Source organism: Peromyscus eremicus, chromosome 17 (genome assembly GCF_949786415.1).
Source record: "Peromyscus eremicus chromosome 17, PerEre_H2_v1, whole genome shotgun sequence".
Lineage (NCBI taxonomy): Eukaryota > Metazoa > Chordata > Mammalia > Rodentia > Cricetidae > Peromyscus > Peromyscus eremicus.
In genome coordinates, this window is record NC_081433.1 from 60,497,125 (window position 1) to 60,512,255 (window position 15,131).

At 56.3% G+C, this 15,131-nt stretch overlaps 2 protein-coding genes across 2 annotated transcripts; both read right to left on the reverse strand.

Moving 5' to 3' along the window:
- Tmem221 (transmembrane protein 221) lies at positions 1-3,422 on the reverse strand. The gene is made up of 3 exons (XM_059244588.1): positions 3,103-3,422; positions 2,496-2,581; positions 1-840 (listed from the first exon to the last, which is right to left on the reverse strand). The coding sequence occupies exons 1-3, from the start codon at positions 3,420-3,422 to the stop codon at positions 377-379; spliced, it is 870 nt and encodes a 289-aa protein (XP_059100571.1). The 3' UTR covers positions 1-376.
- A 3,594-nt stretch (positions 3,423-7,016) lies between these two features.
- On the reverse strand, positions 7,017-11,787 carry Nxnl1 (nucleoredoxin like 1). Its single transcript, XM_059244693.1, has 2 exons — positions 11,336-11,787; positions 7,017-8,022 (listed from the first exon to the last, which is right to left on the reverse strand). Exons 1-2 carry the CDS (start codon positions 11,659-11,661, stop codon positions 7,656-7,658), a joined length of 693 nt encoding a protein of 230 aa, XP_059100676.1. The 5' UTR covers positions 11,662-11,787; the 3' UTR covers positions 7,017-7,655.
- Positions 11,788-15,131: the final 3,344 nt, after the last annotated feature.

The window sequence follows — 15,131 nt, forward strand, 5'->3', positions numbered from 1 at the left end:
AGAGAACCAGTGAGAGTCAGAACCGAAGCCCAGTCCTCCGCTCCCATCTGTAAAAGAACCTCATTTGTTCACATTCCACAGACCTCCCTATATAAAGGGCTGGTTGTTTGTCGATGTCTGCCCAGTGAGATGCAGACAAAAGGTCCCCAGGTCTCAAAGGCCTTTAGAAGACCTACCCATCCCTGACCTTTGTTATCCCTCTTAGCAAGTAAGAGGTAAAGGCTGGAGTACTGGCAGCTGTTTTGGGTCATGAGGCAACTTTGACATAAGTCAAGGATTCCATAAACTCGGAGGGAAGAAGGCCAATGGCTACAGTAGCTGAGCTGGACCTGCTCTGTGGTGTCACCGTTTTATCATCTTGCCCCTGACCCCCAGCTCACACCAGCGTGGCGTCCTTCCCCATGTCCAGTGGCCTGTGGCCCAGCATGCTACGCATCTCGTGAGTGACCCCATCCCAGTGGCCTGTGCCTGCCAATCGTGTCTGGGGCCGGGGAGAAGCAGGCAGACCGTGTTCACTGGCTTTCCCCAGGACTGTGGATGTGATACCAGTGGTCCCAGGGGGGTCCCCAGGTTCCCGGGATGGGGCATAGGGGGTCTGGCAATGGGTACCCTGCTGGGGCTGAGCCCTGCAGCCAACTTTGGAGTCTTCTGAAGGTCGGGCTGGCTCATCTTCCAAGGAGGGTGGGGACAGCTCGTGGAGACCCCGGCGAGTGGCCCGAACAGCCCGGAGCAGGGTGTGAGTCATTACCGCCACCAGGACCAGGGCACCTGAGCCCAGGATAGATGCGGCCGCTGCACCTGCCTCGATCTCGAAGAGCAGCAGGGTGTAAATGGCCAGTGCTGAGGAAGGAATGGCTCACTTACTCACTCAACAAACATTTGCTCTCCAAGCCCTTGTGGGAGATCCCTCAAACACAGAGTAACAGCAACAAACCCTGGACCAGAACAGGTAGGTGGTCTATCGAAGCCTCGTCACCATCACCGCCAACTCCAGATAAGGAAACCGGCAGGCGTGGTGGCGCACGCCTTTAATCCCAGCACTCAGAGGCAGAGGCAGGCGGATCTCTGTGAGTTTGAGTCCAGCCTGGTCTACAGAGTGAGCTCCAGGACATCCAGGACTATATGGTGAGACCCCATCCCCCAAACAAACAATCTAACAACAAAAGTGACTAGACACACGGCCCTGTGGTTGAGAGGACCTGGGTTTGGTTCCCGAGCACCGGGGACTCCAGTTCTGTGCTCAGGTCTCAAGCAAGGTGCACAGACAGACAAGCAGACAGAACGCCCATAAACACTGAGGTGGAGGACACCCCGAAGACTCACAGCCCAGAAGAATGCAGATAGGATTTTACTATTTACTTTTTTCCATTTTTACTGTATCTGTTCACTCTGTGTGTATGACACGCCACAGTGTGTGTGCACGCGGAGGTCAGGGGACGCCTTGGGGGCAGATTCTCTGGAGTGCGGGTCCTGGGAACTGCTAGCAGTCATCAATAAGCAGCCCTAAAAACGGGGCTTCTTATTTAAAGGTTTATTTTTACCCCACCCCTCTGTGCCGGTACGTGTAAGTGCAGGTGCCCATGGAGGCCAAGGCAGGCTGTCAAATCTCCCGGACTTCAAGGAGGTTGTGAGCAGCCTGACGTGAGTGCTGGGGACCAAACTCCTGTCCTCTTAACCATGGAGCTGCCTCTCCAGCCCCTTCCGGTGGAGGCACCTCAGTGGTGCAGCACTTGTCTAGTGTGCCCAAGATCCCCAGGTTCCAGCTACAACGTGGTAAAAGCAAAACCAAGTCCTTCCAGAGCCTGAACTGTAGCTCAGTGGGTAGAGAGCTTGCCTGGCACGGTGAGGTCCAGGGTTCAGTACCAATGAACCGGGTGTGACTTTGCCTGTCACCCCACACTGTGGAGGCAGGAGGATCAGGAACCCAGGGTCATCCTTGGCTACATAGAGAATTTGAAACTAGCCTGGGCTATGTGAGACTCTGTCTAAAAACAAATAAGAAAAAGCAAAAGTCAAAACAGAAAGGGTTGGGGCTGGGAGCTGGCCCGGAGGTTAAGAGCACTGGCTGCTCTTGCAGAGGACCTGGGATTGGTTCCCAGAACCCTCTAGTTCAGAACCGCCTAAAGCTGCAGCTCCAGGGCTCTATGGCCTCTGACATCTGTGGGCACTGCACACACAGGCACCACATACACCTGTCCTCCCAAGGCTTAGGAGGTGAAAGCAGGATCGGAAGTTCAAGGCCAGCCTTGGCTACAGATCAACTTCCAGGACAATCTGGCCCACATGATAAATAGTAATAATCAATAAATAATGAGTATTAATGGAGAATCCTCTGTCCATTCTAAGCATCAGGGACACTCCTCACTCTTGATTGATGGGGAAACTGAGGCACAGAACACATCCAAGAAGAAGTGTTGGAGCAGCTGCCCGATCTCAGGCTGACTGGCCCCAGAGACCTGTGTGCACCCCGCCCCCGGTCCTCTGCCCCCACACACCTGCTAAGTAGACGGAGACCCCACAGCAGAACAGGCCGAGCGCCGAGTGCCTGAGGAAACGGCAGTCAAACAGAAACCAGTCCGACCTGAAGGAGGACGACAGGAAGAGGGACAGTGACACCAGGCCAAAGTCTAGAGACCCGCCCCCTCCCCTACCGACCTACCTAACCATCCGCTCACCCACCCATCACCACCGCGTGCACCCAGCCACCCGTGTATCCACGCACCCACCCACTGCTTGAATCTGCGCAGTTCCACCAGCGTCAGGTGCTGTGGGAGACTCAAAGCGGGACGCGGGTGGGACAAGGAGCACCTCACCGCATCCCCAGTGCTCCAGGTGGAGCCATCTACACCTGCACCCCTGAGCTCAGGGGCCTGAGGGACCCCTGACCGGGCTGCGGCTAGCTGCTGATTCACACCCGACAGTCCTGTCCTTCCTGAACCCTGCCGGGGGGAGGGGGGAGGGGGGTGCAGCTCCGATGATTGGCATGTGCCCCCGGGATGCACCCCAAGCACCAGCGAGGGAAGGAGGTGGGGGTGGGTGGGCACCGGCGCGCTCTGGGAGCCTCAGTTTCCCCCCCTGCAGGTAGAGGCGCTGGCGTCCTACCTGCCCGGCCCCGGCCCGCGTGCCAGCTCGGCGCCCAGGTGTCCGCAGAGCGCGGCGAGCAGCAGGCAGCTAAGCCCGAGGACCTGCGCCAGCGCGGCCAGCGCAGTCGCCAGCGGCAGCAATGCCCCAGCCGCAGCTTCGGGTAGTCCCGCGTCGGGGTCCAGCTCAGGCTGCAGCACGTCGGTGCGCACACCCCGCAGCTCCGCGCGCCCCGCCTGGAGCTGGAACAGCAGCTGCGCAGCCAGCGCGACCAGCACGGCGGCTGGGATGCCCAGCAGGGTCATCGCGGCCAGCACCCGGCCTCCGTACGAGCGGCCCATGGTGCGGGCCTGAGTTGAGGAGAAGGCGCGGGGAGGGGAGGCGGCTGGGGTCGGGTGGGGCGCCACGGGCCTCTGGACAGGGGCCCCGAGTGCTGCGCGAAAACTTGGGAGAAAGTGTTTTCGGCTCTGCTCCGGCCGCGGGCGCCGCCCCCGGGTGTGCGGAGGAGGAGGGCGAGAGGAGGGGGCACGGGAGGGGCGCGGCGGGGAGAGCCAGAGCGTGCGGCAGGGGGGCGGGGGGCGGCTAAGGCGGGGCCAGGGGGCGTGGCTTAAGAGGATGGGGCTCAGGGACGCCCCAACAGCAGCATCTGAAGGACGGGTCTTCCACGTGTGCGGTCCGGAGTGGGGCGGGGCCTGGCTCCTGCGGGCAATGATGGGTGGGGCCCCCGGGGAAGGGACCAGAAAAGGGGGTCTTGCGAGGCGGAGCTAGGAGGGCTCCGGGTGCGGGGGCGAAGAGGTGACCAGGTGGGCGGGGATCACAGGTGGGGTGGTGCCTGGAAACGCACGTGTTTGGGAGAGGGAGCGCAGAGGCGGGGTCAGGGGCGGGGCCATCCCGATTGCCCCACCCTAATGGGCGGGCTTGAGGGGCGGGGAAGTGGGGACGGCCCAGAAGGCAGGGGTAGGCCTGGTCTACGTAGCTAGTTCTAGGACAGTCAGAGCTACATAGAGAGACTCTGTCTCAAAAAAAGAAAGCTTGTGGAAGGGAGATGAAGAGACGGCAGGAGATGGAGCTGACCGGGCTGGCCTCTGAGTCCCGATCGGACACAGGCAGAGGCACAGAGCCTGAGGATGGAGATAGGGGGACCCACAGGTGCCCGGGGTTGGAAGCTGGACCTCTGCAGATGCAGACAGGTGCCTCCCCGTCGTCCTGAGCGCCGGGCTTCTGGCACTTGGTTTACTAAAAAAAAAATTAAGATTTATTGATTTTATGTGTATGAATGTCTTGCCTACATGTATGTCTGTGTATGTTGTACGTGACAGGTAGCTGCGGAGGCCAAAAGAGGGCGTCGTTTGCAGATGATTGTGAACCACCATGTGGATGCTGGGAACTGAACCTCCATCTCCAAAAGCAGCCAGTGCTTTTACCCACCCAGCCGTCTTCCTATATTAAATGTGTGTATGTTTGAATAAATTGGGCACACTGACACAGGCCTGTCTTCATTGCAGTTCAGAGGCGTAGGCAGGGGATTGTGCGCACTCAGAAGACAGTCTGACCTAGAGGACACTATCTCTAAAAGTCAACAGAGGGACTGGAGAGCAGCTGGCCCAGCGGTTAACCGCGGCTCAGTTCTGCTCCCAGCATGCAGGTCAGGCAGTCAGGGGGTCCCACACCTCCCGGCCTCTGGTCTCACACTCACTCAGATGCACATATGCCGCCCCAAACATATAATAAACATTAGAGCAGGTGGTGATAGCGTGCACCTTTAATCCCAGCACTCGTGAGACAGAGGCAGGTGGATCTCGGAGTTTGAGACCAGCCTGGTCTGAGAGCAAGTTCCAAGTCAGCCAGGGCTGTTACACATAGAAACCCTCTCAAAATAGATAAATAAATAAATAAATAAATAAATAAATAAATCTTAATAAAATGCAGAGTGCTTGGCTGTAGCTGTGTGGTAGATATGTGTATGTCCGGCTCCGGCTCCAGTGTGTGAGTGTGCCGTGTGAGCCTGTGGGGTCTGTGTGTGGTGCAGGTGGGTAGGCAGTGCAGCAGCTGTCTGGTGGACTGTCTCTCTCGCAGCCAGCTGTTTTCGTGGGTGCTGAGGACTTGGACTCATGTCCTCCTGTTTGCATAGCAAGGACTCTTACCTACCAAGTCCTCTCCTCAGCTCCCTTCCACGGTTTGGTTTATTTTTATTTATTCTGTTTTTCGAAACAAGGTTTCTCTGTGTAGCCCTGCTTGTCCTGGAAAGATCTGTAGCTCAGGCTGGCCTTGAATTTAGAGATCCGCCTGCCTCTGCCTCCTGAGTGCTGGGATTAAAGATGTGGGCCGCGCCGGGCGGTGGTGGCGCACGCCTTTAATCCCAGCACTCGGGAGGCAGAGCCAGGCGGATCTCTGTGAGTTCGAGGCCAGCCTGGGCTACCAAGTGAGTCCCAGGAAAGGCGCAAAGCTACACAGAGAAACCCTGTCTCGAAAAACCCAAAAAAAAAAAAAAAAAAAAAAAGATGTGGGCCACCACCGCCCGGCTACTCAATTGGCTACTTTTAATGAATTGAGATGAAACTCTCATACAGGTACCGATGTTTTTATTCAGTGGTTTATAGCACATTTACAATGCAACCCGCCTCTGCCTAGTTCGGGAACATTCCATCTCTGGGGCAAGACTCTGACAAGATTGATGAGAGCTCTTCCCATCAGTCAGTCCCCACTCTCCTCAGTGAGCACACAGCCCCTGCCTGCTCAGCTCCCCTCGTGGCTTTCCCTGTTTGGGACATCTCCTGCCAGGAGAAGCCTTTTGGGTCTGGCTGTGGTCACTCCATACCAGTGTTGTAACCTGTTCCGGTGCCTTATTCCTGTTCGTGGCTGAGCAATACTCCACTCTGGACACCCCACTTGAGTTGTTCTGTTGATGGACATTTGGGGTGCCTCTAACTTTTGGCAAGTGTCAATCACAATGTTCTGAACAGGCATATGCAAGTATGGGGGCCCCTGCCTCCAGTAGTGAGTTCTAGGAGTCGAATTGCTGATTCGTATGCTAATTCCATTTTACTCTTCCTGTAACTACAAAACAGGTTCCCATGGCAACTGTACAATTTTCATATTCCCATAAAGGGTAAATGAAGGTTTCTAATTTTCTTTCTTTTTTAAGATTTATTTATTATGTATATAGTGTATGTATGCCTGCATGCCAGAAGAGGGCACCAGATCTCTCTATAGATGGTTGTGAACCACCATGTGGGTGCTGGGAATTGAACTCAGGACTCAGGAAGAGCAAGCAGCCAGTGCTCTTAACCTCTGAGCCATCTCTCCAGCCCCTAATTTTCTTTTTTAATTAGTATTTTAGCATTCCAGCCAGGTGGTGACCGTGCATGCCTTTAATCCATCCTAGCACTAGAATTCGAGGCCAGCCTGGTGAGTTCCAGGACAGCCAGGGCTACACAGAGAAACCCTGTCTTGAAAAACAAAATCATAATCATAGTAATTTAAGGACAACTTGTAAGAGTAGGCTCTTTCCTTGCCCCACGTGGGTACCCACGATCGAATTCAGGCAGTCAGGCTTGGTGGCCAGCAGGCATCCTTATTCAGTCTTGAGCCTCAGTTTCCCCCACTACTCCAAGTTGGGGACAGAGGCGGATGAACTGCTTGCGGGGTCACGACTCCTCCTTCTTCCTTTATCTTGTCAGATTCTTGCCCCAGAAAGCTAGGTTAGTCAGTCCCGTGGACGCGCTGGGCGGCTCATTTGCACGCACCATCCCCCTCGGGCCGCCAGAGGGCGCGGTAGGCAAAGCTAAACCATCGGCTTACAGGTCCCATGCGCTTCTACAGAGGCAGGTGCCTGTCCCGAGGAGCGGCGCTAGACCCGGCTTGGTATCACGTAGCCCAGGCCGACCTAGAGCCCTCTACATAACCAAAAAACGGCCTTGAGCTCCGGATCCTTCTTCTGCACACCTCTGTTTTCTTTTTTATGTGTTGTTGTTTTGCACAAGACTTAAAATAGTATTTTTGTTCTGTAAGTGTGTGGGTATGCATGTGCCACCATGAGCGTGTGGAGGTCAGCAACTTGTGGGAGACCGTCCTCCCTTCCACCATGTGGGTTCTGGGGACTGGACTCGGGTTGTCAGTCTTCACAGCAAGTGCCATTCCGCACCGGCCCTGCACCTGCGTCCAGAGCACTGAACGACAGGCCTGCGCTACAAAGCCTGGCTGCAGGAGTGGTTTTTGTTTGTTTTGAACAAGGTATTTGAGGCTGGGGTTCTATGGTTAGAAAGCTTGCTTAGCATGCACTAAGGCCCGGGTACCGTGCCCAGGACCTGTTCGTGGGGATCCCTACGTTCTTTCAAGGACTAGGTGTGACCCGGAAGAGGAAACTTGTCTGTCTTTGGCTGCCGTTCCAGCTACTCCTTAGGCTGAGGCACAAGAATGGTGAGTTCAAGGCCAGTCTGCACGGCTGTCTAGGGAACATCCTGAGCATGCAGGAGGAGAAGGCTAATCGGAGCCCCGCCCCTGCAGCCGGGGTCTTCCGGAGGTTACCATAGCCCCGCCTCTAGCCTGCCCCTACACCCAGGTACCCATGGGGGTCACCAGAGCCCCGCCCCTGCAGCCGGGTCCCCCTGGGGGCCACCAGAGCTCTGCCGTTGCACCTGCATCCCCTGGGGGTCACCAGAGTCGTGGCTGCTCCGGCCCCGGCCCCGGCCCGCCTCCCGGTCCACGCGGTACTTGCGGCGGCGCAGAGGCTCGGTGATGCTGCGCCTTGCCGGCTCGTCCAGGTCCTCGGGCTGCAGGAAGCTGCGGTCCAGAAGCTCCGCCGCCTCCTGCCAGTTGGCGAAGCAGGCGGGTCCCAGGCGCTGGATCTCGTCCGTCGCGTCGCTCGTCAGCACGTCCCCGCCCGGCTTGAGCACCACGACGGCCGGCAGACGACGCACGGAGAACTGGCGCCCCAGGTCCCTGCGGGGAGCGCGCGTCAGCCCGCCCTTGAGACCCCGCAGCTCCCGATGCGCTGCGCGCGCTGCCCGCGAGGGCCGCCAGAGGACCCGCTGGCTCCCCAGGGCTTTTGCACCGGCTCCTCACACCTTCCCTCTCCCTGCCCCATCCTCCCTTCCAATGTCCACCTGCTGTATGTATGTGTATCGTTGGTCTGCTGTCGCTGGGAAGAGGGAGGCCCCGGGGGCAGGGATTTCAAACAACTGAGGAATGTTCCGGAAATGTGTGTTGAATGAATGAATGCATACTTTGAAAGGCTATCAGATAACATCAAGCTGGGCCTCTGCGTGGGAGTGACATTTGAACTGAGATCTTACGGTGGAGGGAGGGACGGAAGACAGGGGAAAGTGTTTGTTCCAAACAATGACAGAGTATGTGCAAAGGCCCTGGGGTGAGACCCTGACAGGTACAGCTGGCATCTCACAGAGACCCTGAATGGGCAGGGGCAAGGATGTCAGTTCTGAAGCCACCAAGAAGCTGTGAGAATCTCCAGGAGATCCTGCACCCCACTCCCAGCAAGGCCAGAATCCACCCCTCTGTGAGCTCCACATTCACGGAGTAAGGCCAGCATGAATTCTAATTATGAAACTATGCCTTGAACTCTCCATGCAGACTGAGATCTCACAGAAATCAGCCTGTTGGGATTAAAGGCAAATGCCACCACACACATCTCAGCAGAGGGTTTTTGTTTGTTTGTTTTTTGTTTTGGTTTATTGAACTGTTTCTCTGTGTAGCCTTGGCTGTCCTAGAAATTGCTCTGTAGCTCAGGCTGGCCTCCAACTCAGAGATCCACCTGCCTCTGCCTCCAGAGTGCTGGGATTAAAGGTGTGTACCACCACCGCCCAGCTTTCAGCTGAGGTTCTCAATCCATGATTCTTGGTTAGTTTTTGTTGTTGGTTTTTTGTTTTGTTTTTGAGGTCCAAGCTGGCCTCATGTTTATATAGACAAGGGTGACTTGCTGAGCAAACTCCTTTAATCTCAGCCAGCGGGAGGCAGAGGCAGGTGGATCTCTCTGAGTTCAAGGCCAGCCGGGTCTATAGAATGAGTTCCAGGACAGCCAGGGCTACACAGAGAAACCCTGTCTCAAAACAAAAACAAACAGACAAAAAAGTGACTTTGCACTCCTGATCCTCCTGCCTGTTGGGATGATGGTTTATGTGGGTGGCTGGGTTCAAGCCTGCTGTACGAGACTCTGCCCACGGAAACACAGCTTTCTGTTTGCTCTGCTGTGCCTGGATGTTTGCCTCGATGCATGCCTGTACACCACCTGTGTGTAGTGCCCACAGACACCAGGAGAGGGTGCCAGAGCCCCAGAACTGGAGTTATAGATGGCTGAGCTTCCCTGTGGGTGCTGGGAACTAACCCAGGTCCTCTGCATGAGCAGCAGGTGCCCTTGACCTCTGAGCTTCTCTCCAGCCTGTTTTTTTGTCGCCCCCAGGGTCTCTGTATGGAGCAAGGCGGGCCTTAAACTCCTCAGCCTCCCAAGTGCTGCGATGGGAGGCCTGCATACCACACCAGGGTCTGGTTGAGTGAACTTTACCCCAGATAGCAGGTTCCTCTATGACACTTAGAGCTCGTATTTCTTCCCTGGGGACAGATGCTGCTCATGGGGGGCAGAGGAGGGGCAGAACCTACTTGGCAGCACAGGGCAGTGAGCAGGTGTCCCAATCATCATCATGACATGTGGAATGGGGCCCTCATGACCAGACACTTGAACTTGTGCAAGACAGTCCGTGAAATGGGTGAAAGGTCAGGCAGTCAGCTGCTCATTACAGACTCCACAGCTCACCTTCCCCCAGTGCAGCCCAGACACCAGCCCGAGGCAGCCCAGCCAGGGCCATGTGGAAGGCCGCGGCGCAGGAGAGGGGACTGGGTGGCCAGATGTCACTACAATGAGTCTCTCTCAGAACTGGGATGAAACTCAGAGCCTCTGGTTTTATTACTGGTAGTACAAATAAGAAGTGGGTGTGGTGATGCATTCTTGTCATCCAGAATTTAGGGAGCTGAGGCAGGGGGATTGCTGTGAGTTCCAAGTCAGAACACCAAGAGAAGTTACAAGGTGGCTCAGAGGGGCAAGTACTTGCTGTCCAAGGATAAGGACTTGAGTTCTGGTCCCAACAGCCCAAAAGCAGGGTAAGTGTGGTCGCCCAGGGACCCTTGGAGCTTGCTGACTGCTAGACTAGCCCTGTCTGTGAGCTCAGGGTGCATCTGAGAGCCTGACTCAGGAATAGGCTGGAGTGCCCGACGTCAGCCTTCACCCCCACACTGGCAGTGCGTGTACACAACACATATGCTCGGGGACGGGTACATGTGTGGACACACATGCACACAAACCTAAAAGTGCCTGGTGTGATGACTGTCAGCTCAGCACTTAGGAGGCACAGACTGTACGATTAGGAGGAGTTCAGGGCCGGCCTTGGCTACATAGCCTGTTGGAAGCCAGCCTGGTCTACTTGAGACCCTGTCACACAGTATCTCTCCTTAAACAGAAAACCGGAAGTTCTAAGTTAGACACAACCTTTAAAGTGTGACTCCTTGCCTGGTGGAGGCAGAGGCAGGCAGATCTCGGAGTTCAAGGCCAGCCTGCTCTACAGAGTGAGTTCCGGGACAGCCAGGGCTACACAGAGAAACCTTGTCTCCAAAAAACCAAAAACCAAAATCAAAAGAGAAAGAAGTGTGCTCCTCTCCTCTCCTGGCTCTGCTGCCTCCCATGGCTCCCACCCTCCCTGGTAAAAGTGACTCAGTTCTCCTAACTGTTGTCCTTTCCGAGATCCTGCGGTGCCCAGTTGGAGACCCTCTTCTGAGCCATGCCTCCTGTGTCCAGCTCTGGTGGTGGTGTTGGTTTGGGGACAGGGTCACCCTACATAGTCCAAGCTAGCCTCAAGCTCCTGCTGGTCCTACCTCCACCTTCCTCATGTCGAGACTGCAGTGTGTACCTCACATCCAATTTTTGCAATGCTGGGGATGGAGCTATGGCTTCACAGATGCTGGACAAGCACTCCAGTAACTGAGCTACAGTATCCACCTCTTGTTTTAGAGCTGGCCTTGAACTTATAGCAATCCTCCTGCCTCATCTCCAAGCACTGGGATGGCAGGCTCCTGTGTCTCCCCCTAGCAGCCATCTTGTGTTTCCCCGTCCCCTGCAGTGGGCTGTGACGGAGACGGATGGACCCCCTCTTTCTGCGCTAGCTTCTAGTACCGGACAGTAAACACTGGTTTACCTTCCACGGAGACACCTTCTCCAGGAAGCCCTCCCTGGCCTTCCCTGGGGCCTCACCTCCTCAGGTCATCATGGAAAGGCAGGAACAGCCACTTTTCAGGCATGTCCCTGAGGAACAGGTCTTGTTGCTCCTCCGTGGGGTCCTGGGACACGTAGATCAGGGCCAGCTGTGCTGCCCGCAGCACGTAGAACTCATCAGTGAGTCGAACAAAGAAGTCTTTGAGGACCGGGGCAAAGGCCTGGCACTGGGGACAGGACCCGGCGCCGAAGAACAACAGCACAAGGCGATTCTCCAGCCGGCGGCTCAACTCGGCCTCAGTCTCCACCTCATCCTGGTCACTGTTGTTCCTGATCAAGATGCGGCCAGAGAAGAGGGATGCCATGGCAGTAGTGTGTGAGGGGCTGGGGGCCCAGGAGAGGGATCTGCTGTGGCCCGGAGCCTGCTTACTGGGTTTCCCTAGCCCCAGGAATAGGAACCTCACAAGCCAGATTAGCCGCTAATCCTCCTGTAGGTTGACCTCTACAGGGCCAGCATTGGTCTGCGGTGCCAGGGAGGTCTCATGGACCTTCCACAGTGCCAAGCTGCTTGTGAGGTGTTAACAAAACAGAAAGCCTGTGAGCCCAGCACTGAGGCAGGGGGATCACTGCAAGTTCCAGCACACCCTGGGATATACGACAAAAAATGAGAGGGGTTACAGTGTGGCCAGGAGTGGAGCCCCTGCCTAGAATCCCCAGTGAGGGGCTGGGGGCGTGGCTCAGGGGTGGAGCCCCGCCTAGAAACCCCAGTGAGGGGCTGGGGGCGTGGCTCAGGGGTGGAGCCCTGCCTAGAATCCCCAGTGAGGGGCTGGGGGCGTGGCTCAGGGGTGGAGCCCTGCCTAGAATCCCCAGTGAGGGGCTGGGGGCGTGGCTCAGGGGTGGAGCCCTGCCTAGAATCCCCAGTGAGGGGCTGGGGGCGTGGCTCAGGGGTGGAGCCCCGCCTAGAATCCCCAGTGAGGGGCTGGTGGCGTGGCTCAGGGGTGGAGCCCCGCCTAGAGTCCCCAGTGAGGGGGTGGGGGCGTGGCTCAGGGGTGGAGCCCTGCCTAGAGTCCCCAGTGAGGGGGTGGGGGCGTGGCTCAGGGGTGGAGCCCTGCCTAGAATCCCCCAGTGAGGGGCTGGGGGCGTGGCTCAGGGGTGGAGCCCCGCCTAGAATCCCCCAGTGAGGGGCTGGGGGCGTGGCTCAGGAGCTGGCTTCCATCACCTGCAGCACAGCAAAGCAATAAACTCCAGTAATGAAGGGATATGCTTGACAGAACTTTAGCAATTCATTGCTAGGCAAGAATTTTGGTAAAAACCAAAATAAATACTGTAGGCTCCTCCCTTTTCTGTCCCCTCTCAGCACCCAGAGTACATCTGGAAACTCAGTTTTCCAGCACCCCCTTAACCATAAAAATCCAGATAAACTTTTCCAAGGTGAGTGTGTCACCCAGGCCGCTGCAGTCTGTGCTCTGGGCTCAGATATGCTCCTGTACAACTCAAAGAACCCTTTGTTGTTGTTGTTTTTAAGAAAGGGTCTCTTATAGCCCAGGCTGTCCTCAGATTTAATATGTAGCCAAGGTTGACCCTGATCCTCCTGCTGCCCCAGGTCGTGAATCCTGGTGTCTTCAAAGACAAATAAGGACAGAGAAGGTCCAGATGGTTGGACAAAACTGCCTCAGGAAGGGAGAACGCAGGAGCCATTCCCAAGGCAAAGTCCTAAGGACCCGGGGGACTTACTCAGGAGCCCACTCCGAGCATGTTTAGTTGTTTTTTAAGCATTTATTACGGTAGCAGGTCCCACATGCCACAGTGTACTTACGGAGAAGAGAGGACAACGTGCAACAGGCGGTCTCTACTTCCACCACGTCCTGGGGATCAAACTCAGGTCATCAGGCTTGGTGGCAAGCGCCTTTACCTGCTGAGCCCTCTCTTCAGCCCTGCACATGTTCAGATGAAGATGATTGTTTAAAAAGAAAAGATAGAGTCAGGCGGTGGTGGCGCTCGCCTTTCATCCCAGCACTCGGGAGGTCAAGGCAGGCAGATCTCTGAGGCCAGCCTGGGCTACAGAGTGAGATCCAGAACAGCCAGGGCTACACAGAGAAACTCTGTTTCAAAAAAAAAAAAAAAAAAGAAAGAAAAAGAAAAAGAAAGAAAGAAATGTTTGGGGCGGGATGGGCCTAGCGGAAGTCAAAGATTAAAGCGAGCAGATACCATCAGAAAGGACACTCTGAAGATGTGTCAGCTCCAGCCATTACCAACACTGCTGGCTTTACAGGTGTCACATCACTGTCCTTCCTTCTCCGGGTGTCTCTAGCCTACTGTATTCTCCAGCTCCCAAGTAGCCAAGGGTAGCCTTGGACTTCCTGAGCTCCTAAGTAGCCAAGGGTAGCCTTGGACTTCCTGAGCTCCTAAGTAGCCAAGGGTAGCCTTGGACTTCCTGAGCTCCTAAGTAGCCAAGGGTAGCCTTGGACTTCCTGAGCTCCTACGTAGCCAAGGGTAGCCTTGGACTTCCTGAGCTCCTAAGTAGCCAAGGGTAGCCTTGGACTTCCTGAGGGCTCGCCCACCTTGTTTACAGGGTAAGGGAACTGGGCATGGAAGCCAGGGCTTCCTGTGTGCTAAGCAAGCATGCTACCAGATGAGCTCCTTCTTCCACATCTTCAGCTCGTCTCCTCCCTCACTCTCCCTAACACCGGGATTAAGGGCAAACCACCAGCCTTTATTTTTATTTATTTTTTCATGTTTATTTATTTTATTTAGTGTTTTGGGGGTTTCTTCCACGATGTGGGTCCCAGGGATCAAACGGAAGTCCTCGCTAGTCTGCTGTCAACCTTTCAGATTTTAGGACTGAAGCCTGGGGAGCAGGCGCGGAGAATCCCATGAGTGGTCAAGAGCCCGGTGCTTACCCTCAGCGCTCCGTACACTAGGAGAGGAGGGGAGGAGGAGGGAAGGGAGGAGGGAGGCACGGGCTGGCGAGAGGAGGAAGTGGGGCAAAGGGCACAGGAGATGTTCCAGGAATATGGAAACAGGAGGAGGCCATGAGAAGTGACAGCAGGCGGCAGCGCTGAACCCCAGACTTACGCTGGGGGGCCTGTTGCAGCACTCAGTGTCTTTACCTGTAAAATGGGGTGATCTCAAAAGAGGGAGAGATGGCAGCTCTAGAGACTTGTCAAAGTTAACCCCTGGCTGTCTGGTCCAGTGTTCGGGATCTTCAGCAGCCCCCCATCCCACCCACCCACCTCCCTGAGACCAATGGCAGCTGCGGGCGGAGGTGGGGCCGCGCCTGCTCAGCCTTGGCCTTCCAGTGGCTCTGGAAGCCGGCCCCGGCTGGCTTCCTCCCAAGGAGAACTGTGGGAAGGTCGGCCAAGCAGGGCAGAAAACAAGCAAGCCCGCAGGGTGGGCAGGGGGCGTGGGAGGGTGGCCGGGAGGGAGGGGCAGGGCAGACGCACGCAGGGCCGCTGTGCAGTGAGAAGCGCCCAGGACTCTGCCAAGGGCGCATCCTGGGAGTGACCCGCCAAGGGCTGGACTCAGAAGCTCCCTGTCCAGGCCTCCTGCGATAGCTTCAGTGAGAACCTGCGAGGGAGCCTGGGGGTCTGCAATCCTGAGCAGGTCAGCCTGGCAGCAGGGTGGGGGCGCCCCAGCAGGAGGCTAGGGATAGGGGCGCCTCTGGACGGGCGCTTAGGACTCGGGTGCAAGCAGGCTCGAGGGAGCTCCTGGCCCTGGGGAGTTATAAGAGATCGTGGGGTGCAACAGGGTTTCATGGGGGATCCTGAGGTACAAGAAGGGCTCGTGTCAAGGAAGGACGGGGACCTGATGTGTGCTTGACACCTCCCTGGGATTC

Excerpts from the sequence above, each read along its gene's own strand:
- Tmem221 (XM_059244588.1), bottom strand. The coding sequence starts at position 3,422 with ATGGGCCGCTCGTACGGAGGCCGGGTGCTGGCCGCGATGACCCTGCTG. Across the intron at positions 2,582-3,102 it reads CGCGGGCCGGGGCCGGGCAG|GTCGGACTGGTTTCTGTTTG; the intron begins GTAGGACGCCAG and ends GTCCTCCTTCAG. Across the intron at positions 841-2,495 it reads GGTCTCCGTCTACTTAGCAG|CACTGGCCATTTACACCCTG; the intron begins GTGTGTGGGGGC and ends TTCCTTCCTCAG.
- Nxnl1 (XM_059244693.1), bottom strand. The coding sequence starts at position 11,661 with ATGGCATCCCTCTTCTCTGGCCGCATCTTGATCAGGAACAACAGTGAC. Across the intron at positions 8,023-11,335 it reads TTCCATGATGACCTGAGGAG|GGACCTGGGGCGCCAGTTCT; the intron begins GTGAGGCCCCAG and ends CGCTCCCCGCAG.